Source organism: Amphibalanus amphitrite, unplaced genomic scaffold (assembly GCF_019059575.1).
Source record: "Amphibalanus amphitrite isolate SeventyFive unplaced genomic scaffold, NRLGWU_Aamphi_draft 000367F_arrow, whole genome shotgun sequence".
NCBI classification, from domain to species: domain Eukaryota; kingdom Metazoa; phylum Arthropoda; class Thecostraca; order Balanomorpha; family Balanidae; genus Amphibalanus; species Amphibalanus amphitrite.
The window spans coordinates 386,918-414,771 of NW_024881861.1; the positions used below are offsets into that span (position 1 = coordinate 386,918).

General features: G+C 48.4%; 1 protein-coding gene across 1 annotated transcript; it reads right to left on the reverse strand.

The window, feature by feature from the left end:
- Positions 1-301: 301 nt before the first annotated feature.
- Positions 302-27,310, reverse strand: LOC122389666 (sodium-dependent proline transporter-like). Its single transcript, XM_043381896.1, has 12 exons — positions 27,144-27,310; positions 19,485-19,614; positions 18,889-19,074; positions 16,160-16,303; positions 15,636-15,788; positions 13,242-13,393; positions 9,652-9,890; positions 9,401-9,531; positions 8,990-9,225; positions 8,636-8,848; positions 8,068-8,238; positions 302-883 (listed from the first exon to the last, which is right to left on the reverse strand). The coding sequence occupies exons 1-12, from the start codon at positions 27,192-27,194 to the stop codon at positions 740-742; spliced, it is 1,950 nt and encodes a 649-aa protein (XP_043237831.1). The 5' UTR covers positions 27,195-27,310; the 3' UTR covers positions 302-739.
- Between the last annotated feature and the right edge of the window lie 544 nt (positions 27,311-27,854).

Here is a 27,854-nt window from a genome sequence, read left to right on the forward strand (position 1 = left end):
GGCTCTGATTGGCAGATAATGCCGAGGACACGTAAGAAATCGGCATTAATTCAGGCAACACGTGATGGGCATAAAGTTCGAGCATATGGTAATAAATAGTTATTTGTTATTTATGTCATTCATCAACCATCATTGTTATTTATTACACTTTGATACAGACGTGACCAGCTATTGATAAACCTGCACCGCCTGGGCTCTCGGATTTCCAGGCCCTGCTGGGTGTGGGGTTTGGACACCCCTCCTAGCTCGGCTTCTGGGTCACGCAGCGACATACGGTGGGCGACGTTCGAAAGCCAACGTCAAAAGTTATGTCGATCTTTATTTAGTAGTTCCTATATAAATAACGTTATAACATGAAAATTACACAGCTTGCCATGTAGCATTACATCATAATTGCTACTGGGCAAATAATTCACACGATATAGGCGGCCGAACGGGGAGGGCACCGGGGCACCGTGCCCCCTTTGATTTAGGCATTTTATTATTAGGCCTATGGGCGTTGCATGGAATGAATGGGACCAAAAGTCGGCAGTATCCCCCCCCCCTTAATTTAAGGTGTTCAGCCGCTACTGTCACACGACTGCAATCAGTACAAACAAAACATAAATAACAATCCGCCCGCGATTCTCAGACGACAACAGAGCAAACCCCTAAACTCGAGGACAATGTACGCAGGATGTAAAGTTGATAAACACAGATGCATGCACAGAGTTTGATATCGGTATGTCGAACTCTCAGGTCAAAGGTCGTCGTCGTCGTCGTCAACGTTGAACGCCGCGTTGTCGACGCCGGTCTCGGGCGACGCCGCCAGCTTCTCCCGGGCGGCGATATTCTGTGAGTGTTCGTACCAGGCCTCGGTAGGGCGGCCAGAGTTCCTCAGACGCTGCGGGGAAGGTCGGCGGTCAAACAGATTACAGTCTTTGATGGGGCGCACGTCACAGGATGATGACGAGCTATTCGAGGGGCGGCCTCATGCTGTGGACTGGTCGCCTGACGGGACTGTGGGAACTGTAGTTCTCCATCAGCCTTCCGAGGTGGCGCTGGCAGCTATGTACAGTCACCAGCAGTTGCTACCCATCACCCCCGGACGGCGGGGGAGCAAGCTACCACCGCCCCTGCGAGACTAGCGCCGCCATGCGCCAAGAAGTGGAAACACCACGTGACTGAGGCCACGTGAGGGCAGGGTCACGTGATGGAGGGGCGGAGCATAGTAGCTTTTGCGCCCGACACTAACTGAAATGCGGCGCTGTGATTGAGCGCCTTAGCATGACTGAAGCCTCGGCGCCAGAATCAGCCGTTCGCCTTATATGGAAAGTGAGCCTTTACGTTTCACTGTTCTGTATTGGTTTGAGAGCCACGGCACCATACGAATTGTGAGCCCCTTTGAACGGGTCACCGCCCGAGGCACTGAGGCGACGGCCGTGCCGGGCAAAGTCTAGCCTGGTGGGAGAGGTGGGCCGGGGAAAGTGCGATCGATCATCGAGCAGCCACTGGGACGTGGATTGGTATTATCCAACCGCGACAAACGATGTCAGCAGCCTCTTCTCGTGTCATAGACAGTGTCTATGACACGAAAAGCTAGACAGACAACGTGGGCAGTGCCCAATCAAAAGCTACTCAAAACGATCCAGTTAAGAAGTTGGCGAGGTAGCCAGACCAAATACAAAGTTTTTAATTCGATTTTGGTTGACAAATGGCATACAAGCCCGCTGTGATGGACCAAAAAAGGAGCTGAACAGTTCATACAACTTCTAAAAAGCTCAACGGTTTAAAAATTCAAAAGTTAAATGTTAAAATTCAGCCTGCATGTTCAAACTCTGGTCCGGCGCTGGCAGGAAGCTTATATTGCCACTTGCAATTCCATTGCGTTGTAATATGCCTAACCAAGAGTTCTGTGAGAGCAGCAACTGAAAGCCCCGTTGAGGGGGGAGGGCGGCGCGAAACGGCCCCCTCTCTCCTTTTCAGTCGATATCTCCTAAAGTATATCAAATGTCGCCACCAAACTTTCAAGACCCCTCCGGGCATCATTTTTACACTTGTGACCAAATTTTTCCAGATCTCTTATGAAAGGTTAGTCACAAATGACGCCAGAGGGATGTCATGTTCTGTCATTTTCGACCCAATAAAAGGTTTAGCGGGAAGAGCTGTCACGCTTACAGTTTTGAAGATAACGAAACATATTTAAGATCAAAAAGATGTAAAATAAACAGCGCTACCAAACTGCTAACTCTTATTTCCAAACAAAAATTGATTTTGACCGTCAAAACTATAGAAGTAAACACCCCGAAAATACCAACAACTTTCAAAATTAACCCTCGCATGTGTAGGGGGGGGGGGGTCGGATGGACCCCCCCCATGGTTTTTCGCGAATAACTCGCGTAAAAAGCGGCCGATCGCGACGAAACTTTCAGTACCCTCGCATTGATCAATTTTACACCTACCCTGAAAATTGCATGACCCTGACCCAAATGACCTTTGACCTGTGACCTCTTTTCCGAGACCATGTTTGGCCGGAATCGCGATTTCGCGTATGTCGGCTCGCACTAGCCGCGTGTTTGCAAGCTTTTCGTGGTTTCAAACGTTCAAACATGTGATTTGATGTTACTCCCGTGTGTGTCAAGGTCACCTGAAGGTCAGGTCAGGTCATTGACCTTTGGTGACCTCGGGTGACCTCGGGTCACTTTTTCGAGTTTTACATGTTTCTAGGCTAGTTTTTGGAGCTGAATTCGAATTTAGCAACCATTTGAACATTTACGAAGTAGTTTTGGTGACTTCGTAACATGTTACGAAGCTGTCAGAGGCGGTTGACACGTACTACGAATACCCGTCACGACGCCTACTGGTTGACCTGACCTGACCTGACCCGACCTGGTCTAAATGCTTCAAGATATCATCTGTGATCAAAACTAACACGATATTCGTGATCAGCACCCCGAAAAACCCCTTAGCAGCCACACTTTACGACTTTCTAACAGGTCCCGATTTTCCCGACTTTGGGTCATTGACCTGACCTGGAAGGTCAACCAATGACCTAGGACCTTAAAATTGGGTATCATCGGCTTCCTCTCGTCACGGGCAACACGCTCGTTTTTTCCGCGAAGCTCTAGCTCGATCAGGGGCCAAACGGCAAGGGGGGGTCCAACCGACCCCCCCCCCCCTACACATTAGAAGCTGGCAAACGCCGCACACATGCGAGGGTTAAAACTGAAATATATGTTATAGAACTATCTGCTCTAGATATGCCAAACTTAAACTCGATAGCTCTATTTTTAGCAAAGTTATGGCAAAAAAAAAACTTCTCAAAATTTATGACGTAACATTTTCAAATTCAATTTTTAGCCATCACAGAACACACAGAGCAAGCCAAAGACCACCGTTGGATTTCCTATGATGAGCTGCATCGAATAGATACCCCTTTTATGCAAAATATCAACTTCGAAATTTGATCTTCTTTGACCTGACCTTGACCTGACCTCCACCAGAATGTAATCTGAACTGGTTCTAATGACCCCTGTGGCAACCTCTTTAGGCAACATATGTATTAGACAACCAACGCTCCATCGATGTTTTTCGATAACATGCCTTTTATTTGATGTGTTAACTGACTGTAACGCATTCCTTAGACTAAATCGGTGAAAAAATGCAACCTTTGACCTGACTTGTGACGTCATGGGTTGCACCTAGGTCAACCAAACCTGGTAACAAGTAGTTCCCTGGTGGGGCTATGGAACGCTCTTTGAATGTTCAAAATCGGTCGATAACTTTCCGAGATCTCAGGTGGAAGGCGAAACGGCTGCACCATCCGATCAGGTGGTAGGGTCCGCCAATAGCCCAAGGGGGCGCGGATTATTTATTCACTCAAACAGTGTCATTTATTTTGAGAACACCTTTCTCAGGCCATGACATGGTCCTCCCGTAATAGAACGAGATGAGGAGAGTGTTTTTACGCCTCCTTATGCATGGCTCTAAATGTCATTGAGCTATCAACTGTCAGTGGTTTTCGGACAATGAAGTTCTTAGTTCTTACTGAATCCAATTTTATTTCAAACGATTGTCACTGTGCTAGTTTTCTTATACGTTTTTGAAAAAGCGCTGAAGAAGTCTTTGATAGACGAAACCGTTCCGCTTATTCTTTTTGAGAATGTTTGGTGTATTTTTTTTTTTACCCGAACGATGTGCAGCTGAATTTTCCCTCTTGAATGATTATGGACAGCTCGCGAAATTAACTTCAACCTAAACTACCGACAAGCAGAAGAAAATCCGATACAAGCTTCCTCAATCCTCTCACCTTATTCAACCGTTGAAACGTTAAAGGCATTAATTCAGTCCGAGTCGCTATGTCGACCACCTGCGCCGTGCTGGGGGGGGGGGCGTTTTTACGCCCTTCCCCCCTCAGGTTTTTCGCGAATATCTCAAAAACGGCGACGCGACGCGTAGCGTCATTCAAGGTCAGGTCACCAGGTAACGTCAAGTGACCTTACCTCGGAAAAAAAAATCGAAAGCTCGCTGTAGCTACACCGACTGAGCGATCACTTTAAAACTTTCATAATTGCTTAGGGTATGTATAAAATGGATACCTCGGATTTTTTATGTCTGTGACCTAAGATCAGGTAAATTTTGCGACTGCTCCATTAGGTATAAGTCAATGGGAGAAAATTGAAATGCGCCTCTTTTGGACGAATTTCGTTCTACACGCTCTCAAACATCGGTCCATAGGTGAACATGACACACTGAATCGGGAAATTGCACCTGTGACCCCTGTGTGTGCCCCTGAGGTCATTTTAGGACATAAAAGGTCTTCAGCAGTTTTTTGACTTTTGACAGAGACGTGCTAGAGCGGTGAAAACACCGTTAATCTGAGGTCAAATTTGAGGTCAATTAGAGCGGTGCCCTCTGGGGGCTAAACCGTTGATCTGAGGTCAAATTTGAGGACATGTTGGCGAAAGAGCGTTAAAAGAGCTATGCTTTTCCGCGGCGCTGTAGTTCTAATGGTTCCCGAGTTAGCCGTCGGGTGTTCAAAATCGTTGAAATCAACAAAATTTTACCTATGATGAACCCTGGTGACCTGACCTTTGCCCTGACCTTAAAATGACCGAGTGTTTTCCTCCTTATTTTTGACGCTCTTTCGATTGCCGCTTACCGCGTGTCGCTACGTGGCCCAGGAGCCGAATTAGACGGAGGGGCGTGAAACGCCCCCCCCCCCCAGCACTCGACGGAAATGTATATTGATAGAGACAAGTAGAAAAACACGGAACAAATAGTGCATGGACGCGTTTCGATTATTAAATCGAAAATCAAAGCTCGAATGCTCGAATGTTTGTGTGCTATATCTTGTTTTCTCTGTGATTATGTCATGCTGATGAAGATTTAACCCGCGCGGGGCTGGGGGGGGGTAAATTTTACCCCCCCTCGCGAATTTTTGCGATATCTCAAAAACGGCGGCGTGCAGCGCCGCCAAACTTTCAGTACCTTTTCTTACATCAATTAGACACGTTCCCTGAAAATTTGAGCGAAATCCGTCGGAAAATTTTTGAGAAATTGACGTTTTAGTGACGTCATGTTCGCCATTTTCGCTTCAAAAACGGCAAAAGTTCAAACGCCGCTAACATCTTCATTTTTAAAGGAATCAAAACGTAACAAAAAGGTTATACGTAATTTTACTTTGTCTATCAAATGGCTATCTCGGTTTTTTGAAAATTTTGGATTTTAGCCTAATTTTTTTCAAAAAACTGACTTTTTTGGGAAAATCATTATAAAATCCAAAATTTTGAGTCTATCGAAAAAACCGGAATATATGTCAGAGAAGTGGCCTATGTGCACCTACATACCAAATTTTAGAAGAATCGGTTCAAAAATGTGGGAGTTATTCAAAATTTTATGACGTCACGACACACAAATTTTTTGAAAAATGACTTTTTTGGAAGTTCTAGACCTTGTACGGAAACAAAAATAGCACCATTCGATTCGCCGTGAAAAACTGCATCAGATAGACACCTTTTTAGGCCTTAACAACCAACTTCAAAATTTGACCTCACTTGACCTGACCTTGACCTGACCTCGACCTGAAATTCATCCAGAGGTGGTCCATATCACTTATTGAGTGTGCCTATTGAATTCTATGAGTAAAATGACCCATAAAACATGTGTCGCACATGCCCTTTTCTATATTTTGTTTTTTGGTGACCTGACCTGACCTGACCTGACCTTGACCTTGACCTCTGAATGATATTGTATGCAACGAATATTGTCTTGGTAGCCTAAGAACACGTTTTGGGCGATCAGTCTCACTCCATGACTCCATTCTTCGGTAACTACGGTGCAAGGCCGATACTGTAGAAACTTGCAATTTGTACCCTTGACCTGACCTTGACCTTGACCTCAAACTTTAAATTAAGTACATGTTTTTAGTAGTTCGTGATGAGAGCTTTCGATTGGCGTTTGAATTTTCCAAATCGGACCATTAGTTCGGGAGATAACAGGGGGGGTAAAATTTACCCCCCCCAGCCCCGCGCGTTCGGCTGGAGACCCCAGCCCCGCGCGGGTTAATAATCGAAACCCGTCCATGCAGATGCACTATTTGTTCCGTGTTTTTCTACTCGACGGAAAGTGTATGCCACCAACACGGCGCGGGTCAATTGTTATGTTAGCTAGCTCCTGTTGTAAGCTGTGGAGTCGTGGACCTGATCTTGAAGGAACTGGGCCTAACATTTTCATAGCAAACGTAAAAAATGTTTAATAGGTTGTGCAAAAAATAGCATCTCTTTTATGAAACATTTGCGAAACCTTCAACATCATCCCCAGACCCCATTAGTGCCGAGCTCCCAGCGACGACCATAAGAACGTCCCCATCCCGTCATAGGCGGTGGAACGGGGAGGGCACCGGGGCACCGTGCCCCCCTTTGATTTTGGCATTTCAACATTAGCCCTATGAGCGTTGCATGGAAATAATAGGACCGAAAGTCGGCAGTTCCCCCCCCCCCCCCTCCCCTTAATTGAAGGTGTTCCGCCGCTACTGCATCCCGTCAACGTGGGTTTATCATTAGGATGCTAAGATTTCATTTCCAATCCGAAGCTGTAATGATGGAAAGCAAATTTACATTTTACATGTGAAACAAGCTGACACAACTAAATATTTCCTCTCTCGCTCCCTCTCACTGATTTACCCATTGCCCTCTTTCTCATTACTCGCTCTCTCTCTCTCTCTCTCTCTCTCTCTCTCTCTCTCTCTCCCCTTCTCTCTCTCTCCCCCTTTCTCTCTCTCTCCCTTTCTCTCTCTCTCCCTTTCTCTCTCTCCTCTCCCTCTCTCTATCTTTCCTCACAATATTCTCGACTGTCACAGCGTTGTAGGGCTTATTTTCAGACAGGTCCAGGCGCTCCCCACTCCGCAGGCCCCAGCCCACACGGCCCAACCGCTCAAACACCCTCCGGCGGATGACCTCTGACCTCGGCGACCTGACCCTAGCCGACCGATCGCGTCCCTCTCCACGCCTCCGCCCCGCTTCCCCCACTACAGCTGCGTAGTAATTGTAGCGTGTGCAAAGGTCACGTGACATTATTTACTTCTGCGGCTTGTTCGGCTGACAAGAGATGGCACTAGTGGTCTGTGGATCAGAGGCGGGGCTAGGTTCTACGACTTCTTGGGGCACACTTCAGGGCAGAAAAGAGGTTTTTTGGCTCCCCATTCCAAAATGCTTCGAATATGCACAAACAAGTTAGATATTCGAAAATCGGAGGACCAAACGGATCGTTTGACGTATCTTGCGCGACTGAGAATTGATCGGTCTTCAAACTACTGAACAAAAACGAGGTGATTAGTAGCAAGTGCTGGTGACTGTACTTACTTAATTGCTGTCAAGTGCGGCTGTGGAAGCCCGGTTGCTTGTGTCAATAAGAGGTATGATATTCAAAGGTCGTTGTTGTAGTGTCGCAAATTTGCTTCTATGCACGTACAAGTACATATATCGGCAATAGTAACATTCGTGACCGGGCGAGGTTCCAGCCTAAGTAACGATGTCGGGAAGCTCAGCGTTCATCACACCCCAGCACGACCCAGCAGCCGCAGCTCACCTCTCTGAAGTCGCCAGTCTGCTCGCAGGCGATGTTGTAGATAAAGCCGCCAGGAACCACGGCGATGATGAACATGGCGATGGCCCAGCCGATGCCGTTGGCGTAGGGAGGGTAGACGTAGCCGTCCACCTCGTACGGTTCGTAGTTGATCCAGCCGAGCAGCAGAATCAGCTGCCAAACGAAGGGTGTCAGTAGGAATAAACTTCGGTAAAGACGGCTGAGTGTAAGTCTGGGAGAAAAGGGAGAAAGAGCAAACATTATGGTGTTACGTGTCCGAGACTCCAAGCACCTTTGATGCGACTACATATGGGAGCTATAACCGGCTTATTGTTATCACGCCTTGCGCTTGTTCACGAAGTCCAGATCGAGCGTCGTTTTCTTCTACTTCAAACAAGATATCAAATATTGTGGTGAGGCCAATAAACAATTAAGAATTAACATCTCCCACAATTCGAAGAGCTCCCTGCATTCTGCATGCGCCACGGCATCTCGTCACATAAACTGCGTACGTTCCCAACTCCTTCAAAACGCCACCCTTGTCCAGGTCCGATTGTCCAGCCACACTCACTGCCACCAGGAGAGGAGACACGGTGCCGTAAATGGTCGTGATGTGCGCCTTCAGCCGGAAGCCCGGGTTGAAGCCCACCAGTGAGGCCAGGTCGCGGTAGTAGTTGGTGATGCCGTACAGCCAGTACATGCCTAGCAGCTCTGTCAGGCCGATGAAGAGGTACGGCCAGCCCGCAGCGTAGTTGTCCATCAGGTCCACGACGTAGCGGCCGCCCTGGAAATGGTTCAGTCGTAGTGAGCTGGACTCCATGCTATCTCCAATTAAAGGCATTGGAAGGTCAAAAGTAATAATTTTCCCGAAGAGTTCAGATTAAAAAGTTATCGTTAAACGTTCTGGAGAACCTAAAGCAATTACCTCAGTTGTGAGCGGTATGCCAAGTAGAAAAAGCGTTACACAGATTCCTACGACCACCCAGGGCTTCCACTGGCGCAGCTTCGGAAACTCGTCCAGGATGCAGGTGATGATGTTCTCCACGATGGCGAACTGGGAGTCGAGTCCGAGGGTGAAGAGCATCAGGAAGAAGAGCAGCGCCCAGAGAGTGGAGACGGGGAGACGAGTCACTAGCTCTGGGTAGGCCACGAATGCCAGGCCTGCGACATGTAAAAAGTGAATCCGTTAGCTTCGAGCGATCAAAACCGGATCCTCCATGAACGACGCTAGAAGTTCCCTGAATAAGTGCTGGCATCTGATCATACCAGTCATTTGCAATAGGGCAATAAATGCTGGTGGCGAATGAAGCGTAACATATGACAAAGCGGTTCCCACCTGATCCACTTTTGACGACTTCAGATACGGGAACTTCCAGCTCTTTAGCCATGAAGCCCAGGACGGAGAAGATGGCGAAACCAGCAAACACGGAGGTACAGCAGTTGCCGAAGCAGACAATTAAGGTGTCCCTGGAACAGGCAGGCATTCAGAGCTGTATGTGCGATGCGGAGCATTGAAAAAAAAGTGAAGCATCGCATCACAAACATCTCCTAAGATCTGTCACCGCATGTAGAGTAAGTTGTAAGTACCTGATGACGTTGTTGTGGTACTTGTTGTAGCTGGCAAGGGTGACCAAGCCTCCGCTGGCGATTCCTAATGAGTAGAAGATCTGGACGGCAGCCTGCACCCAGACGTTGATGTCACTGAGTCGGTCCAGGTCTGGGACGATGTAGAACTTGATGCCCTCGGAGGCACCGGGCAACGTTACGCCGCGGATCAGCAAGATGATGAGGATGACGAACGGGAAGAGCGCCGTAAAATACACCACCTGCCGCCAGTAGATGCCTCGAGTAAGAACAGGTGAAACAGACGGGACATACGTCGAAGACACTGGCGGATCCAGGGGGGGCCACGGGGGCCATGCCCCCCCCCCCCAAAGGCCTAAAGTGGCCTGTTTGCCCCCCCCCCAAAAACGCCAGAAAAATTGCTAAGAAAATATACCTTGATGGAGGCTTTTAGCCACTTGGTGAAGTAAAGCTTTCCACGGCATAATATGGAAGCAATATAGTAGCAGTGAGGGTCAGTCAAAAGTTGCGCGAGCGGAGTCGACCTTAAAAAAAAAGACTGTTGTTGGCACGTGTTTATGGCGCGGCAGCTGGTAGTTGGCGGTGTTTCGCGTGGTGTGGCATCACTGGCGGATCTGGGGGGGAGGGGGGGGGGCACGGGAGCCTGAGGTGCCCCTGACAGGCCCGTGGTGCCCTTGCTAGGCCTGTGGTGCCCCTGGACCCTGGCAGGCCTGTGGTACAGTCCACAGCAGAAGTAATGTAGGGTTTCAGTCATGGGTATGTTCTGCTTCTGAAGCTTAGGAACGATTAGCCAGACTACGATGAAACTTTGAATGTAGCTTATATGTATCGTCACCCTTGAGCTGCAACTTTAGCTATTGACATCTTCTTTTCAATCACTTCGCATTAAACAATCGCCAGTCAAAGCCAACCGTTGAGTTTGGTAAAACCCTACATTACTTTAGCGGTGGGCTGTACCTCTGGCAGGCCTAGGGTGCCACTGCTAGGCTGCTGATGCCCCTGGGACCTGACAGGACTGTGGTGCCCCTGACAAGCCTAAAGTGCCCCCAACAGGCCCGTGATGCCCCCGACAGGCCCAAGGTGCCCCTGCGTGATGCCGTGATGCCTGCGAGGCCGGTGGGGCCCCTGACAGGCCCATGGTGCCCCTGCTAGACCGGTGGTGCCCCTGGCAGGCCTGTGGTGCCCCTGCTAGGCCGCTGGTGCCCCTGGGCCCTGACAGGACTGTGGTGCCCCTGACAGGCCCAAGGTGCCCCTGCAAGGCCGGTGGTGCCCCTGTAAGGCCTGTGGTACCCCTGCTAGGCCTCTGGTGTCCCTGACAGGCCCATGGTGCCCCTGCGAGGCCGGCGGCGCCCCTGGCAGGTCTCTGGTGTCCCTGACAGACCTGGGGTGCCCCTGACAAGCCTGTGGGGCCCCTCACAGGCCCGTGGTGCCCTTGCTAGGCCTGTGGTGCCCCTGGCGGGCTGGTGGTGCCCCTACTAGGCCGGTGGTGCCCCTGACAGGCCTGTGGTGCCCCCGGGCACCAAGGGGGTCATGACCCATGTGGCCCCCCTTGGATCTGCCACTGATGCATAATATATTGATTTGTAAAGGCGTTATGGCTTATGCAATATGCAATTGCAGGCACTTGGTATCCCTCACTTATCCCTCATTGGGGCTCTGGCGGGCTCCTGAGGGCCCGCGTCTATCTCTGGGAGCCCATATAGACAGGCTCCTTTGGGTCCTTTCAGTACACTATAGCATAAGAGGTCTCCATGCGAGTCCTATACATACATCTGAGGGCGTACCCTGATGTCTGAGGTACCCAACTGCAGCTCCAATGGTCTCTTCTTACACTGGCGGATCCAGGGAGGGGGCATTTAGGGCCATGCCCCCTTCCCAGAGGCCTAAAGTGGCCCGTTTTCCCCCTCCCCCAAACGATAATGAAACATAGTTCAATCAGGGCGTGGTCCAGGAGCCGAGTTAGACAGGGCTGTTTTACCACCTCCCGGCCCGCAAAGGGACCCAAGCACTGACTCGAAGCGGGTTAAAGGAAAAGGGCCACCTTCGTGAAATATGAAGATATCGTTGTTTTTCATTTTGACATTATTATTTTTCATTTTCTTTTTAAAACTGGTGCCAGAAGTGCACAATTCGCGAAAAAGTATTTAAAACTATTTACCATATTGGTACTATGTTGATACTCTCTACGGCACCTACTGTATGATGGCATAGCGATGACGTCACACTCAAGCCAATCAGCGTTCAGAAGACAGACTCGTCGGATTGTGTCAGATAAGCTGATTGGTTAAAGCTGAGCTGGTTGGAGCTGATTGGTAAAAAACCAAAGCCTCGCCGCGGGTGGCTGTATTGTCGGATAAGAACGCATTCCTGGGATAAGGACGCATTCCTGGCGTATTTTCTTTTAAAATTGCCGATAACTACGAATGGAGGCCGAAATCGGCCGTAAGGAGGTATACAGATAGGTTTTCGGACACGGGCTACAAGATGGCTATCTCAGTTTCAATCCCGATGTTAAAGGTGGCCCTTTTCCTTTAAAGAGACCCTCCCACCTTCAAAAAAGTTAATGAATTGGCATGAAAGTGATGTCGCTAGGTTCAGAAAGGGCGAAAACGAATATCTACCAAATTTTATCGAAAAATATTCACCGGTTTTCAAGAGATTAGACTTTTATTTTTGTTTACTTTTTGGGATATCCGCTGCTGTTCCTAGCGACTTTATTTGAAAGTGCGGCATTTGTTGCGCGCAAAGCAGCCTATACCACCGCATGCTACCAAACGTTTTAGTAAAATATTAAAAAATCATTAGATCTCCGCTGACGTCACACATTCAGAGGGGTATCCAAAAGCATTAGCCCCTCTGAATCAAAATGCTGCAATTTTGAAATTCAATATTTCCGATTTAAGGCATTTCTCGATGTTGTGAGTGCGTGCCGAAACCGGTAATTGTGAGCCAGGGACCCCATTTTGGCTATCTCAGCTCAAATCTAATGTTAAGGTGGGAGGGTCCCTTCAACTGGTCGATAAAAACAATGGTAAGTGTTTACAAAGTAATATAAAGGCATGGGTCGGGTGGGCTACCATTTATATATTTTTCTTTTTAGTTAAAAAAAAAATTCATAGTGTCAGGGCTGTGACGAAAAATAAGTGGCCTAAATCCGATGAGAAAACAGGATTTGGGGGTACCCTAGGTTTGGCTCCTGCATGAGTTGCCCCCCCCCCCCCAAAAAACGCAAGCCTGGATCCGCCAGTGGTCGAAGACGCGTTGCATCACTGTCCCCGTTTAATGGTTGAATGACGTTGGCTGCGACGAACTTCGGAAGTGGCATTGCTATTTCTCATGAAAGGTCAATCCGACAGCCACAGTAGTTAAAGCAACACACAACAACAAGGCAGCTCAGTCATTCGTTCGAAAGCAGCATCAGTTAGAAATAAACATCAGATCATTTTTACCACGAAAAGCATTACTAATTGGCTACTGTAACAGGTATTCACTCTTCCTCAACGAAAGCGTCGAAGAAAAAGATGTACCTACGTCTTTGTTAGGTTATCTCCTGCGTATATTTTGGTGGTATCCTAGTACTTTGCATATCGCACCTTTCCGGACGACTTGATGCCTTTGATGAGAGCTCCGCCAACGACCAGCCAGGCGAACAGCAGTGAGAGGACGAGGCGGGGCTGCACCGATCCCAGCTCGTCGATCCCGGAGCTCAGGCTGAGTACGTGGTTGTTGTAGTACTCCTCCGCGGCTAAGAAATAGGGCAAACAGTTATTCGAGAGCTGTAGGTTCTTACCAGTGTCATCAAAGTTAATGCATATAAGTCATTGTGTCATGCAATGACACATGTGGGAGACGCTATGGCATGTAACGTTATTTATGGATGGTAATACACTGCTCTGTAAAAATATTGCAATACTTATGACTGCACGAGTGCACCTGATGCACCTGATTTGTTTTTAATTAAGGCTTTGTCTGTGAATACATGTCGATATAATTTAGTAACAGTGCTATGCAGAATGTATGCAAATTGCTTTTCCCAGATGCTTAAAGAGACCCTCCCACCTTCAAAAAAGTTTATGAATTGGCATGAAAGTGATGTCGCTCGGTTCAGAAAGAGCGAAGACGAATATCTACCAAATTTCACCGAAAAATATTCACCGGTTTTCAAGATGTTAGACTTTTACTTTTGTTTACTTTTTGGAATCTCCGCTGTTCCTAGCGACTTTATTTGGAAGCAATAGTTTGGCAGCTGAAAGTGCGGCACTTAGGTATTGCGCGCAAAGCAGCATATACCACCGCGTGCTATCAAAACGTTTTAGTCAAACATTTAGAAATCGTTAGATATCTGCGCTGACGTCACACATTCAGAGGGGTATTCCTATGCATTAGCCCCTCTGAATCAAAATGCTGCAATTTTGAAATTCAATATTTCCGATTTAAGGCATTTCTCGATGTTGTGAGTGCCGAAACCGGTAATTGTGAGCCAGGGACCCCATTTTGGCTATCTCAACTCAAATCTAATGTTAAGGTGGGAGGGTCCCTTTAATATCAGATGCAGCATATACCGGGTGGCCCAGAAAAAACGTTCCGAACTTTGGAGGCCTATATATCAAATTCGAGTACAAATAACGAGCCAAAATTTTCATCAAGCTTGCGTCATTTCTTTGCGCATTTGTATGCCAAATTATAACAGTATACCATCATTTTCAAGCTGGCAATCTTGAGTTGAATTAGGCAAGACGTTTTTGCTTTTTTTGCCGATGTCAAACGATAGTGATGATTGGGTTAGACGTCCCATGTTATAAAAAGAATAAAAGATAGAGCACGTGAATGAAACCAACATGTATGTTCTTATTTTAAATATTTTTGTCTCACTTATGTGCCAAATATTCAAATACTGAGCCAAAATGGTGCTCATGGATGCCATTCGTTTCAACACCAAATCATGTTTCGAGCAGGAGTGGCACGGTGCATGGATTACTGCTGATTACCCTCCTTTCAGTAGATCAAACAGTAAATCGACCGGATAAGGAAAACAAACTAAAGCAGACTGGTTCCTGTGCCAGAAGACCACAGAATAGCTTATGAAAAACAACATTGCCAGCAGATGACAAAAAAAAACTGGTTGAAAAGCTACCTTTTCCCAGGAATGTCAGCCAGGAAAGTATTTGAGCTACAAGATGGTTAGAAAACTGGAAACTTCTTCCGATGCCACTGGCACAGAGCCATCGTGGTTGCCTGAGGGAATGTGTCATCCTGAGACCCGAACCATCAATGAGACTAGCTGCCAGTAGAAGTCATGGCTCTAGGCCACGGTGCCGCGGGGTGAAAGTGACCCGTTCACTCACATTCTTTAGTAAACATCGGAGCAAAAAAGTAATTTTTACATGGCATGATTGAGACGCGAACCGTTTAAAAAGCAATTTACTGAACACCATGAAAATCATACCATTTACTGAAAATGTATGCCGCATTGAATATGCGAAGTTTCAATGTTGTATCGTTTTCACTTTCTGAGAAATATTGATTTAAAGTTGGGAACGTTTTTTCTGGGCCACCCGGTATACCTACGCCTGTAATAGCATTATGTATGTATGGCGATTCGGGGTAGTGCGAAGTTTGTTTTTTACCAATCTGCTTTCCTTTTATTTAGATGGCACGCTGCCGAAGCCGTGATGGAATTTTACCAGCCTGACAATGCGTTTTCAGAAGGAAATGGCAATGATATACAGACCTCTTCATATCATGTGGCAAGCTATAAACCATGATTTTACAGCGATTGATATCAGTCATGCGCCATCACTTTCTCAGTTCGCTGTCCCAAAGCCAGTATTTACGACCGCTAACGACCTTGCTAAGCCCACCGGGTCTGAAGGTGGGACCATATAATGATAAGATTTCCTCGTCAGGCGCAGCGGCCGTGCCGATTGAGCTGACCTCAGCGGGTGAGAGGGTGAGAGCTCACGTGACTCCCTCAGCCCAAAACTCACGTGAGACGCGGTCCTTTTCCGGCACGGTGCTGTTGACTCCCAGGATGTCGGCCTCTGTGCGGTTGGTGATGCAGTGACCATAGTTGTAGATCCACCACGTCGACTCGTTGTATATCGCCTTGCAGTGCTCGTAATCGTCAAAATTGAAGCAGTCTGTAGGTGAAATGCTGAATAAAATGCATGTCTACACACCCTTTTTTAGTACATTTTGACATGCGTAAATGTTTAGCAAAGACATTACTGTTAGATATCTCAAATGCTAGCGGGCATCACGCTTTACAGCAGGATATCATGTGACCAGGCCAGCAAAGGAAACTGTTTCAACTTTCTCCTGTTGAGCAGTTATAAAAACGTTGAAAAAAGGGAATCGATATCGTCTTTCATCCAGCGAGATATCAAGTGATGCGATGGTTTCAATGGACACGTGTTGCCCGCCGACAGTGTGCATTCGCTGAATAGTGAACGCACTGAAGTCGGAGCGGTAGTTCCCTGGTCTTAGGAGCGAATATCGTTCGGGGACTCACTGGGCGTGTTGTAGTCGTGGTTGCAGTACTGCCAGGGCAGATCGGCCGTCATGCTGGAGTACGTGTAGTACACCGTCCACGCGATGATCATGTTGTAGTAAAGGCCGACCACCACGGAGGACAGGAACATGGCGATGCCCACACCTGTCGCAGATGGTGATTGCGTTGAAGCTTACAAGCTACAGTTGCGGCTCACTTGATACCTAATCACCGCTTAACCCGCGACCGCCTGGGGGGGGGGTCGGATCCGACCCCCCCTCCGTTTTTCTTGAATAACTCATGAACCACTTTGGCTATCTACTTGAAACTTGGCATACCTTCTCCCCCATTAATTTGACGTCTCCTGTGCAATTTTTAAGAAAAAATTTCCAAAAAATTTTGAGATATATCGATTTTAGTGATGTAACTACATGGCGTTTTTAGTCAAAAAGTGGTAAATGTTTAAAAAATCGCCAAAAATCAGGGTTTGAAGCAAACTGCAAATTAAGGACATCAAAAGACGCAGCTTAACGAGTTCTTTAAAATGGCTATCTCGGATTTTCCATAAAATGCGTTTTTCACCCCTAAAAATTCAAAAAACTATATTTTTTGGAAAACAGCTAATAAAATCCAAAATTTTGGGAATTTCCAAAAAACCGGAATATATGTTGTAGAGCTCTATTAGAACATTAGATGCCCCAAATTTCAACTTTCTATCTTGATTTTTGACCCCCAAATTGTAAAAAATAGCTCCAACATGCATAGGGCATGGTGACGTCATAAGCATTTCCGTGAATTAGAGGCACTTCTGAACATCGCATGTGAAAACAAATGGCACCACTAGATTCCTGGGACAAAGCTCGTCTAGAAAAGTGCATTTTTATGTCAAAAAAAAGTTGAAAAATTGACCTTTTTTCTTAGCCCTTGTTTAGTTATGTATAGTATAAAAGATTTTTTATGCTTTCAATGCACACTTATCACCAGCACAGTGACTTGGGGTCACATATAACCATTACCATCGGATTCGGCGTGAAAAATAAGCCATAAAACATGTGTCGCACGCCCATGTTGCAGAAAGTGAAAACCGTGACCTTTCGTGACCTGACCTGACCTTGACCTGTACCTAGTATGACCCCTATACGCACATGGTACCTTCACTAGGCCTTTGAGGTCATTTTTGGTGAGTTTCGAGCAGCAGCTATCGATTCCGCTGTCCGTAAGCCGATTCATGCAAAACCCCTGAATTTGACCTTTGACCTGACCTTGACCCGAAAGTTGACCTCAATCTTAAAATCTTAAGAGTGCTTTGGGAAGGTCTCGTAGAGACCTTTCGAACGCCGCCTCGCGGGGCTCGATACGACCATTGGTTCTCGAGATAACAGGGGGGGGTCGGATCCGACCCCCCCCAGGCTGTCGTGGGTACGGAAATAGCCCAGGCGGTGCCGGGTTAACCCGCGCCCGGCTGGGGGTCCTGGATTTCCACGCCCTGCTGGGGGGGGGGTTTGAACACCCCCTTCTAACTCGGCTTCTGGGCCACGTAGCGAAACACGGAAGGCGGCGTTCGAAAGAGCGCCAAAAATAATGACGAAATCACTTCAGTCACTTTTTTGGTCAGGTCAAAGGTCAGGTCACCAGAGGTCATTGAAGGCAAAATTTCGCCGATTTTCAGGTCGAATGTCGACAATTTCCAGGAAGCCAACGCATAACTCGGGAACCAATAAAGCTACAGCGCCGCGGAAAAGCGCATTCGATAGCCCTATTAACGCCCTTTCTGAGTAATTCACTCAGATCTGACCTATCGTCAGCGGTTTTGCCTGCAGGGGGCAAAAACTGCAAAAATAGCCGATTTTTTCGGAAACAGTTTTTCTGCAATAACTTTTGACCCAAGCCTTGTACGAGCTTACTTTTACCGGCATCGTGTTCCTCTCGTCAAGACGCATCGAATGAACCATAACTTGACCTTGAAAGGTCAACTTGAAAATTTGATCTCAGGTCAAGGTCATGACCTGACCGGAAAGGGTCATGTTGCATATCAGTCGATCCGTATCGTCGAGCTGAACACATCTAAGGCGTTTTCATCGCTCTAGCATGCCTCTATCAAAAGTTATTTGCGAAAAACTGTTAGATACCATTCGTGACCTAAGATGACCTCAGGGCATAAACAGGGGTCACGGACACCAATTTCATGTTCAGTGTGTCTAAACCACTTGTAATTCAGTGTTTGGGAGTGTTTATAATGTCTTTCGTCCAAAAGAGGCGCATTTCAGTTTTCTCCCATTGACTTATAATGGGGAGGTCGCAAAATTGACCTGACCTTAGGTCACCGATATCAAAATTCCAAGATATACATTTGATAGATACTGTTACCCTTATCAATCGCTGAAAGATTCAAAGCGATCGGTCACTCGGTGTAGCTATGGCAGACATTGAAACTTTTTATGAGGTGAGGTCACTTCAAGTGACCTGGTGACCTGACCTTGAATGACCTTAGTCTGAAATTTTCACAACATGTGTAGAATTGATGTATGATAAGGTGTACCAAAAACGGCGGCGCTTCGCGCCGCCGTTTTTGAGATATTTGCAAAAAAAACACAAGGGGGGTGTTCAAACACCCCCCCCCCCAGCAGGGCGCGGGTTAAGAAAATAAGCTCATCGGACTTTTTGCTTTAGAAATATCGACAAAGATACCTCAAGGTGCATGCAAAACTCGTTAAAAAACGTCCGTCAGTTTTTTCGACAAAAATTCTTACCTCTTAGTGCCGGAGCGTAGTTTTTGAAGAGACTGACGGGTGCCATGGCGCTGTACTGTCCCAGTGTCAGATCCAGCAGGAACAGTGGGACACCGAGGCCCAGCAAGGACAGGGCATACGGTATGAGGAAGGCACCGCCGCCGTTCTTATAGCACAGGTACGGAAACCGCCACACATTTCCGAGACCTGTAACATCGAACGGCGCAGTCGGCGAACACGCATGGCGCTACACCAAGATACTATTATTGATATGCAGCTTTATTTGCTGTTGGCATCTGGCATTCGCTAGGCATGCATTCTTGCATCCGTTACAAATCCACCCCTGAGTTCCTCATAAAAGTGCGATCGGACTCCTGTCACCCGAAAAACATGGATCTTAGGATCTCACCGGGAGAATTTCATCTTTCTCAGAAATAAGTGTAGGGAATATTTAAAAAGTGCATTCCATTTCATAAACTTGAGAAGATTCCAACAACAAACATCGCTTCAATTAGTGTAAAGGCTTGAAACCATCTCAACACAGTCACTACCTAAGACAGGGCCACAAAATACTACCGCCAATCGGACACCACCGCCATCGCAGATCATATTCTCACCGACGGCATATCCGAGACAGGAGAGCAGAAAGTCGAGCTTGCCCGTCCAGTTGCCTCTCTCGGGGTTTTCGTCTCCTTCGTACAGGTTGTCGGCAGACGGCGATGTCTCGGCTGGCTGCTGTTCGTCGGCCTATCGATACAAATGGTTTTAAATTTGAAGCATGTCATCTATCTATTGATTAATTTGAGCGTGATGTACTTCTAAAGAACTTGAGATCTTTAATTTAATAAATTTAATTTAAAATTAATAAATTTTAAATAAATTTACATCTGTATTAGATAGATAGATAGATAGATAGTTTATTAAGACCCTCCATTGACATGGTTTTTATGGTGTCTACGTCAATGACAAATAAACAAACATTGTAAAAACACTTAGGCAAGACAGGTGCTACATAAAAAATGACACACTGGCATAAAACAGTGAATATAAAACACATGTGAGAACCGTGCCTATACCTACATGACAAGTGACAGCTGACTACCTGTGGCTGTTCCACGCACTCGCCGCACGATAAAGAAAACTTCGGCGGGCAAACTCGGTGCGGACCCGGGGCAGCTGCAGCCGGCCGTCGGACACGGCGCGGGTGCTGCGGGATGACACATCGGATCGCAGTGCGAACTGTTGGCGCAGACGTTCGGGAGTGATAGATGAGTCGATGATGCGAGTGACGTTTGCGAGGTCACGCTCGGCGATCAACTCGTCTACGGTGGGCCACCCCAGTTCCCGTAGCGCCGCAGTCACGTGATCGCGCCGTCTAAGACCGCTAACAATACGCGCACCAAAGTTAATAGCTTTCTGGATGCGACGCTTCTGTGTGACCGTACAGCTTCCCCACACACTTAAACAGTAACGTATGTGGGGAAATACTAGAGCTTCGATCAGCAGCTGTCTTGTGCATCTCGGTAGCTTATGCCGGATCCTGGCCAGGCACACCAGTACGCAAAAGCACTTACGAACAACACCCGTGATGTGTTCATCCCAAATCAGGTGAGAATCGATGACGACCCCCAGAACCCTGACACTGTGGTTTGGTTTGAGCTCATCGTTTCCAAAATGAATCGAGAATGTTGAGTCAAGATTTTGACGTCTAGATTTCATTATTATCAGTTCAGTTTTAGCTGGGTTAATTTTCAGACGATTTTGGGTGAACCATCTCAGTCCAAATGAGAGAGAAGTTTCGATGCGGTCCTTCAAGTTTTGCAAGTTTGTATAATAGTCAGTGTCAAGGAACTGGGTGTCGTCAGCGTACATGACTAATTTACCATGTGGAATGTGCTGAGGTAAATCATTGGTGAAAATCAAAAACAAAATCGGCCCCAAAATCGAACCCTGGATCACTCCATGAGACACGTTCATAGCAATTGATCCACCTCTCACACACTGTGTGCGTCCTCTCAGCCAGGCCGAGAACCATCCGGAGTCAATCCCGTACCAACCGAGTTTGTCCAGGAGACGGCCATGCTCAACGCTGTCAAAGGCCTTCGACGTATCAGCGGTGACAAGTGACGTCACGCGGCCGCTATCGATGTTCGTCACCGCGTACGTAACAGCATCGAGCAGGGCCGCCTCCGTGGACAAACCCGGCCGGAACCCGTACTGCTGGGGACACAGGATGTGGTGCTCGCTTAAATACGTCACTAGCTGGGAGCAAACAACTCTTTCACACAGCTTGGCGACAACAGGCAACACTGATATGGGTCTATAACCCTCGCCGGACCTATTGGTTTTCTACATACGCGCCGGCCGAGGGGGGGGGGCGGGTACGACCCCCCCCTCGCCGTTTCGCCCCTGGTGGAGCTAGCGCGTCGCGGAAAAAACGAGCGTGTGCGCCGTTACGAGACGCAGAGATTGGTACCCAATTTTAAGGTCCTAGGTCAACCGGTGACCTCTGAGGTCAGGTCAAGTGCCCCAAGGTACGGTTCAGTTTTTGGTGAATAACTTCGCAAAAAACGGTCGCAGAGCGCCGATTTTGGCAGCATCGTGTTCGTCTCGCTCAGGCGCGTCGAATGATATACTTTTTGTCCGGGTCAGGTCAACTTGGGGTGTTGACCTCAGGTCAAGGTCAGGTCAGCACCCCCAGGTCACGAAGTTGGTCGAAAGGGGTCATGTCGCATATCATTCGATTCGGCAGGTCTTCCTGAGTCCATTGGTGGCTTTCCCGACTCGCTAGCTCAATTTGATCAAGAGTTATTGACGAAAAACTAATATGACCTTGATGACGTCATAAATGACGTCACGCAAGGTCAACATTGCAAAAGTGACGCATCTAACCTTGCAAGGAGTGCATAAAATCACGATTCTGTGTGCTTGAGATAGTTGGAGATCGTTCCCGGCGCCAGAATAGCAGTTTTCATTTTTCCCCATTGACTTATAATGGTGAGGTCACGAAAATGACCTGACCTCATATGACCTTCAGGAAAAATCCGAGATATACAAGTTGTGGGACTCATAATGGATACTAGATCCTGCAAGTTTCATTTCCCTGTGACATCTCCTCTGGCAGTGAGGGCGTTGCGAAGTTGCGACATCTGAAAACCGTGCAGAGGTTCACTTATGACGTCATAGGTCAGTGACCTGACCTGACCCAAAAATGCGGTTGGTGTCAAAAGATCCGGCTTGGATCAAAGGTCAGGTATGCCAAGTTTCAGCTCTCTATCGCCAGCGTGTTCGGAGCTATCGCGAAAAAACCCTATGGGGGGGCGGCACCCGCCCCCCCCCCCCTCGGCCGGCGAGGGATAATTGTTTGGGTCGCTAATGTCACCCTTCTTGTGAAGCGCAGTCACAGTGGCGGCCTTCCATGACACAGGTACGTCACAACTAACAATAGAACTGTTGACTAGCGCCAGAAGCTTGGGGCCAATCACTGGGAACGTTTCACGCAACATGTGCACAGTGATGCCGTCTGATCCGCATGCCCGCGAGGATCCCAACCGCTGGAGCGCCGCAGAAAGCTCAGGGAGAGTGGCGGCCCGCGGTCTGAATGCACCCGAGCACACACGTGGCGGACGGGGTGTCAGTCTGTCCCCGGTGTCCTCCGCGGCCAGGGCGTCAGCCACGTCAGGGCCAACTGACGCGAAGAATCGGTTCAGTCGATCTGGCCACCCGTTGTCCGCAGCATTCAGGTCGGTAGTCCTCGGTTCGGCCTTCTTTGATGCAATCAAAAACTGTCTGATGCTCTTCCACGTTTTGGGTCGCGAGTTTCTGTACAGAGAGGCATAGTGGGAGGCGCAGGCTCGATTAATGGCCACTTTGACGGCGTTACGGCATTGCCGAAACTCTCGGTCAGTGTCATCACACGGGATGGTGTCTCTGTCGATCCGCGCTTGGTCTCGAGCCGCCATCGCGTCTGTCACAGCATCATCATCCATCCAGGGGCGGTGTCGATGCTTCATTTTGACGGTCTTCATCGGCATGTGCTGGTTAATCACCGGGTCCCACACGCGTAGAAAGCCGTTCCATTTGTCGGTTATGGAGTCGGCACGGTCGACCTCCGCCCAGTCCGCCAGCAGCAGGTCGAGGCAGAGGGCAGCAGTGTCGACATGGCGCGTGGACCGCACGGTGCATGTGACGGGCACATGTCGTGTCTTGGTGTTGGTGATCGAAGCAGTGATAAGGTCGTGGTCGCTAATGTTACAAGGTATGACCCGGGCATTGGAGGTCAGGTCCGGTCTGTTCGTTATAAGGTGGTCGAGAATAGACGGCGACTCTCCGGGATGGGTCGGCTCGGTTATCAGCTGATGCAGAGAGAGTTCGGCAAGCTGCTGAAGGTATGTTGTAACACCCGGCTTGTCGGGATGGGATACGTCGAAGTTGATGTCCCCCAGCACGTATGTCGGTCGACCTTGTGCCAGCACGTGCGTCAGCTGCTGCTGGAGATCATCGACAGCTGGAGCGTACGGGCCGGATGGGGGACGGTAGACGGTACCGACGATTATGGTAGATCGATCGGTGACCTGTACCCACGCCGCCTCGAGTGTGGAGCCGGCAGATGGCACACGCATCACGTCCAGCTTGAGCGTGTTGCGACAGATCAGTGCCACTCCGCCCCCCGTCCTGCCCTCTCTGTCGCGGCGCCTGATGGTGTACCCGGGAAACAGGAGCATGCTGGAGTCGACTGAGTCGGTGAGCCAGGTCTCGCTGAGGCACAGCACGTCCAGTTCCTCCCGCAGCAGGAGCAGATTCACCTCATCAAGGTGAGCAGTCAGTGAGCGCACGTTCAGGTGACCTATTTTAAGCGCACACGAAGGAGTCGCCACCATTCGGATTTCGGCCTGACGTGTCTGTCTGAGCGTAAGCCGCGGCGGCAGCACCAATTGACGTGGTTCATGGCGCCCCGCCTGAGAGAAACTACGTGCATCTCCGCTCAGAGCACGTGTCTCGACGTTCGCCGCCCGGCCCCACGCCCCGTGCTCGGCCCTCGCCAGGCAGCGGGAAGGGGCGAGGGAGAGCCACGATGTGTCGGTCGGGGAATCAGCTCGCCCACGGGGCACGCAGCGGACAACGCAGTGATGCGACATCCAGTCCCCGCGGTATCTCCGTCGCTGCAGCCGCCATCCTGCCCGGGTGCCGCGTCGTGTGGTCCGCCGATCCCGACAGGGCCGGGCCGGGCCGGCTCTCGGGCCGGCCGCCCCATCCCCCCACGGCCGGACTCCCGCGCCGCCGATCCAGGCCGGTCGCAGCTGCAGCGGTACCTCGTCCTGACCCGAGAGCAGGTCCGGTAGAATCCGGTGGAGCGAAATCCGCGGTGCTGATTGGTTGGCTGTGGCACTACACCTCTTCGGAAACCGGTAGAACGGGGATTCAAGCAGCGTGACCCCTCGCATCCAGCTCTGATCGGGCACAAGCGGATGAAAATAGCAGATTTAACAGTGGTCATAACGGTTTAAATGTCACAGTCCATGGTAAAAAATGTCACTCACTCGGTAGCCCAGTGCCAATCTCGGTCCCAGCACACTCACACGCGACGAGGAGCAGCGTGGCTATGCTAAAAACTGATTAAAAACGGAGCGTCACAACACGCGGCCGCCATAGTCAGGCGCCCTTATATTAGAAATATAAGGGCCCGCCACTCGGTGCATGTGTCACTATTTGTGGCGTTTTTTTTTTTTTTTTTACATGCATACCTATAGATTCGACGCTGTCTCTAACGTTGCTTACCACTTGTTGTTAGGTGGCCATACACCCGAGAAAAAGGATGGGGCTTAACCCGCGCCGTGCTGCGGGGGGTCGTGTTTAAAACGCTCTCAAACATCGGTTCATAGGTAGTCATGACACACTGAATTGGAAAAATGCACCTGTGAACCCTCTGTGTGCGCCTGAGGTCATCTCAGGTCATGAACGGTCACCAGCAGTTTTTGTGGCTATAACTTTTGATAAAGACGTGCTAGAGCGGTGAAAACACGCCAGATGTGCTCATCTCGACGTTACGGCTCGACTAATATGCAATATGACCATTTCCGGTTAGGTCATGACCTTTTCCTGAGGTCAAATTTTCAAAATGACCTTTCAGAGTCAACCCCCTTCAGGGTTTTCGCGAATAGCGCCGCCGTTTTTAGTAAACCTGTTCATACCCTATTTTCGCACATGTGATAAAAAATTCAGACCCGAATTATTCAAGGTCAGGTCACCAGGTCACATCAAGTGACCTTACCTCAGAACAAAAGTTCAAAGGCTCGCTATAGCTGACAGATTGATCTCTTTCAAAACTTGCAGTGATTGATATGAGTAACAGTATGCATAAAATGTACATATCGGATTTTTTATATCTGTGACCTAAGGCCAGGTTAATTTTGCGACCTCTCCATTATACGTCAATGGGAGAAAATTGAAATGCGCCTCTTTTGGACGAATGTCGTTCAAAACGCTCTCAAACATCGGTTCATAGGTAGTCATGACACACTGAATTGGAAAAAAAAAATGCATCTGTGAACCCTCTGTGTGCGCCTGAGGTCATCTCAGGTCATGAACGGTCACCAGCAGTTTTTGTGGCTATAACTTTTGATAAAGACGTGCTAGAGCGGTGAAAACACGCCAGATGTGTTCATCTCGACGTTACGGATCGACTGATACGCAATATGACCATTTCCGGTTAGGTCATGACCTTTTCCTGGGGTCAAATTTTCAAAATGACCTTTCAGAGTCAACACACAGTTCATTCGACGCGTTTTAACCCTCGCCCGCACATGGGGGGGGGGGGTGGGGTTGCCACCCCCCAGGCAGTCTTTCTGCTCTGCACTCAACATTTTTAGAGCTAGAGAGCTGATTTTTCGTATAGCTGCTTGTCTATCCTTTCTTGATGTCCACTGAAAATTTCAAGTTTCTGTGATTTTTGGTTTCGGAGATATGACCTTGTTTTTCAGGTCATGTCATGACCCAAATGGCCAATTCTCAACATCTTGCGTTTGCCATGAGCCTTGTGAGCTTTTGACACCCTGATTTCGGCCTTTTTTGCCAGTCTTACCTCCCACCTATCATGGAACATGTTGTTCGACGATGTACAGGGGTCAAGGTCAGGGTTAAGGTCAACCTAGGTCATCTAAGATAATTGCGTTTTAGGCAAGCTGAATTTTCTTTTTGTGAAGTTTTTTGACTGCATTTTTGGTAAAAGCTTCTCAGATCATGATTTCATGTGATATGGACCCAAAAACAATCGGTGCGCACATCAGTATACACACAGACACACACAGACATACAAACACATATAATTGACCTTGACCTAACTTGACCTGAAATGACCTCAGCAGCAAAATTCTGGTCGGATAGTGTGACAAAGAGGTTCTAGCTGGCTTGGCACCAGAAAACAGCATCGTCATCGGTATTTGATAAGCAGCGCACTTGATATCCAACGGTGACCCAAAACAGCAACATTTTTAGTTTGACCTGACCTGGAAGGTCAATGACTGACCTGAGAAGGTAAAACTGGGTATCATTGGATTCGTCTCTTCCCAAAGAATCTTTTTGGTCTTTACTGCTAAGCTATATCTCCAACAGGAACGAAATGGCGCGGGGGGGGGGGTGGCACCCCCCCCCCCCATGTGCGTTCTAGGATGGGAAAATGGCATGTGCGGGCGAGGGTTAACGAGAGGAATAGGATGCTGCCAAAAGTAAGGTCGTGGCTTTCTTGAGTCAAAGTTACTGGTGAAAAAATTCGTGGAAGCGACTATTTTTAGCGTTTTTGCCCTCTGGAGACTAAACCGGTTACCTAAGGTCAAATTTGAGAACAATAATCAGAAAGGTCTGTAAAAGGGCTATCGAATGCGCTTTTTCGAGGCGCTGTAACTCTTTTGATTCCCGAGTTAGCCGTTGGAAGTTTCCAAAGTTATTGAAATGGAATACATTTGACCTTTGATGAGCTCTGGTGACCTGACCTTTGACCTGACCTAAAAATGGCCGAAGTGTCTCCGTCATTATTTTGACTCTCTCTATCGATTGCCCCTTTCCGCGTGTCGCTACGTGGCCCAGGAGCCGAGTTAGAGGGGGGGGGGCGTGAAAATGCCCCCCCCCCCCCCCCCCCAGCACGACACGGAAAACTCAGACCACAAGCACGGCGCGAGTTAAAAGAACCCCCAGCATCGATGTATACATACTGCGATCATCTCACAACGACCTCATATCTCACACATATAACCAGCGAACTGTAGATAGAGGTCACTTGCCTTTTTCTCGTCCAGTTCCATTGCTGAGTTAGATTCCCCGTTCTGACCCATTGAATTAGCCGAGATCACACCGCTTAAGTATCAGGTGACCTTTTACAGCACCCCTCTCCGGGATCACATCCGAGGCCTGAGGGTACCCGAGCAGCTCTGTCCTCACGGGCTCCCGTACCGAAACTTTACGGCCTCGCACCTCAGCTGAGCAGATATGACGTCACTCACTGCCGGGCCTTCATTGGCAGATAGAGCCGAGGACTCATCAATGGGCGATATAGAGCACACGAAATATATCAGGCTTCAAGAATAATGATGTGGATAACACTACCGTGTGATGCTTGCACTTTGCTTTCATTCCGCCTTCCGAACTTTATTGATTTAGCTATCGGTTTACTTTGTTCCCATCCTTTGCAATGTCTGCATTCGTGCACCTATTTCCCTGGTAGCTATACAGACAAAATATTTCCTATAACTAGAACTCAATTAAGGTCAAGAGATTTTGTATTTGTTTATCCCGCACGACCGTTAGATTGGTCGTTCGAGAGGCCATTGTCAATGGTCATGGGATCTACATGGGATCTGTAGCGTTATTGATGATATTGGTATTGTTCAGAATTCAGATAAATATTTACAATGCCAATGCTTGAGTTAGGAAAGTCGTTGGCTTACAGCGTTTGAAGCCGCTATCGCCCTTCAAAATTACATACCGATATTAAT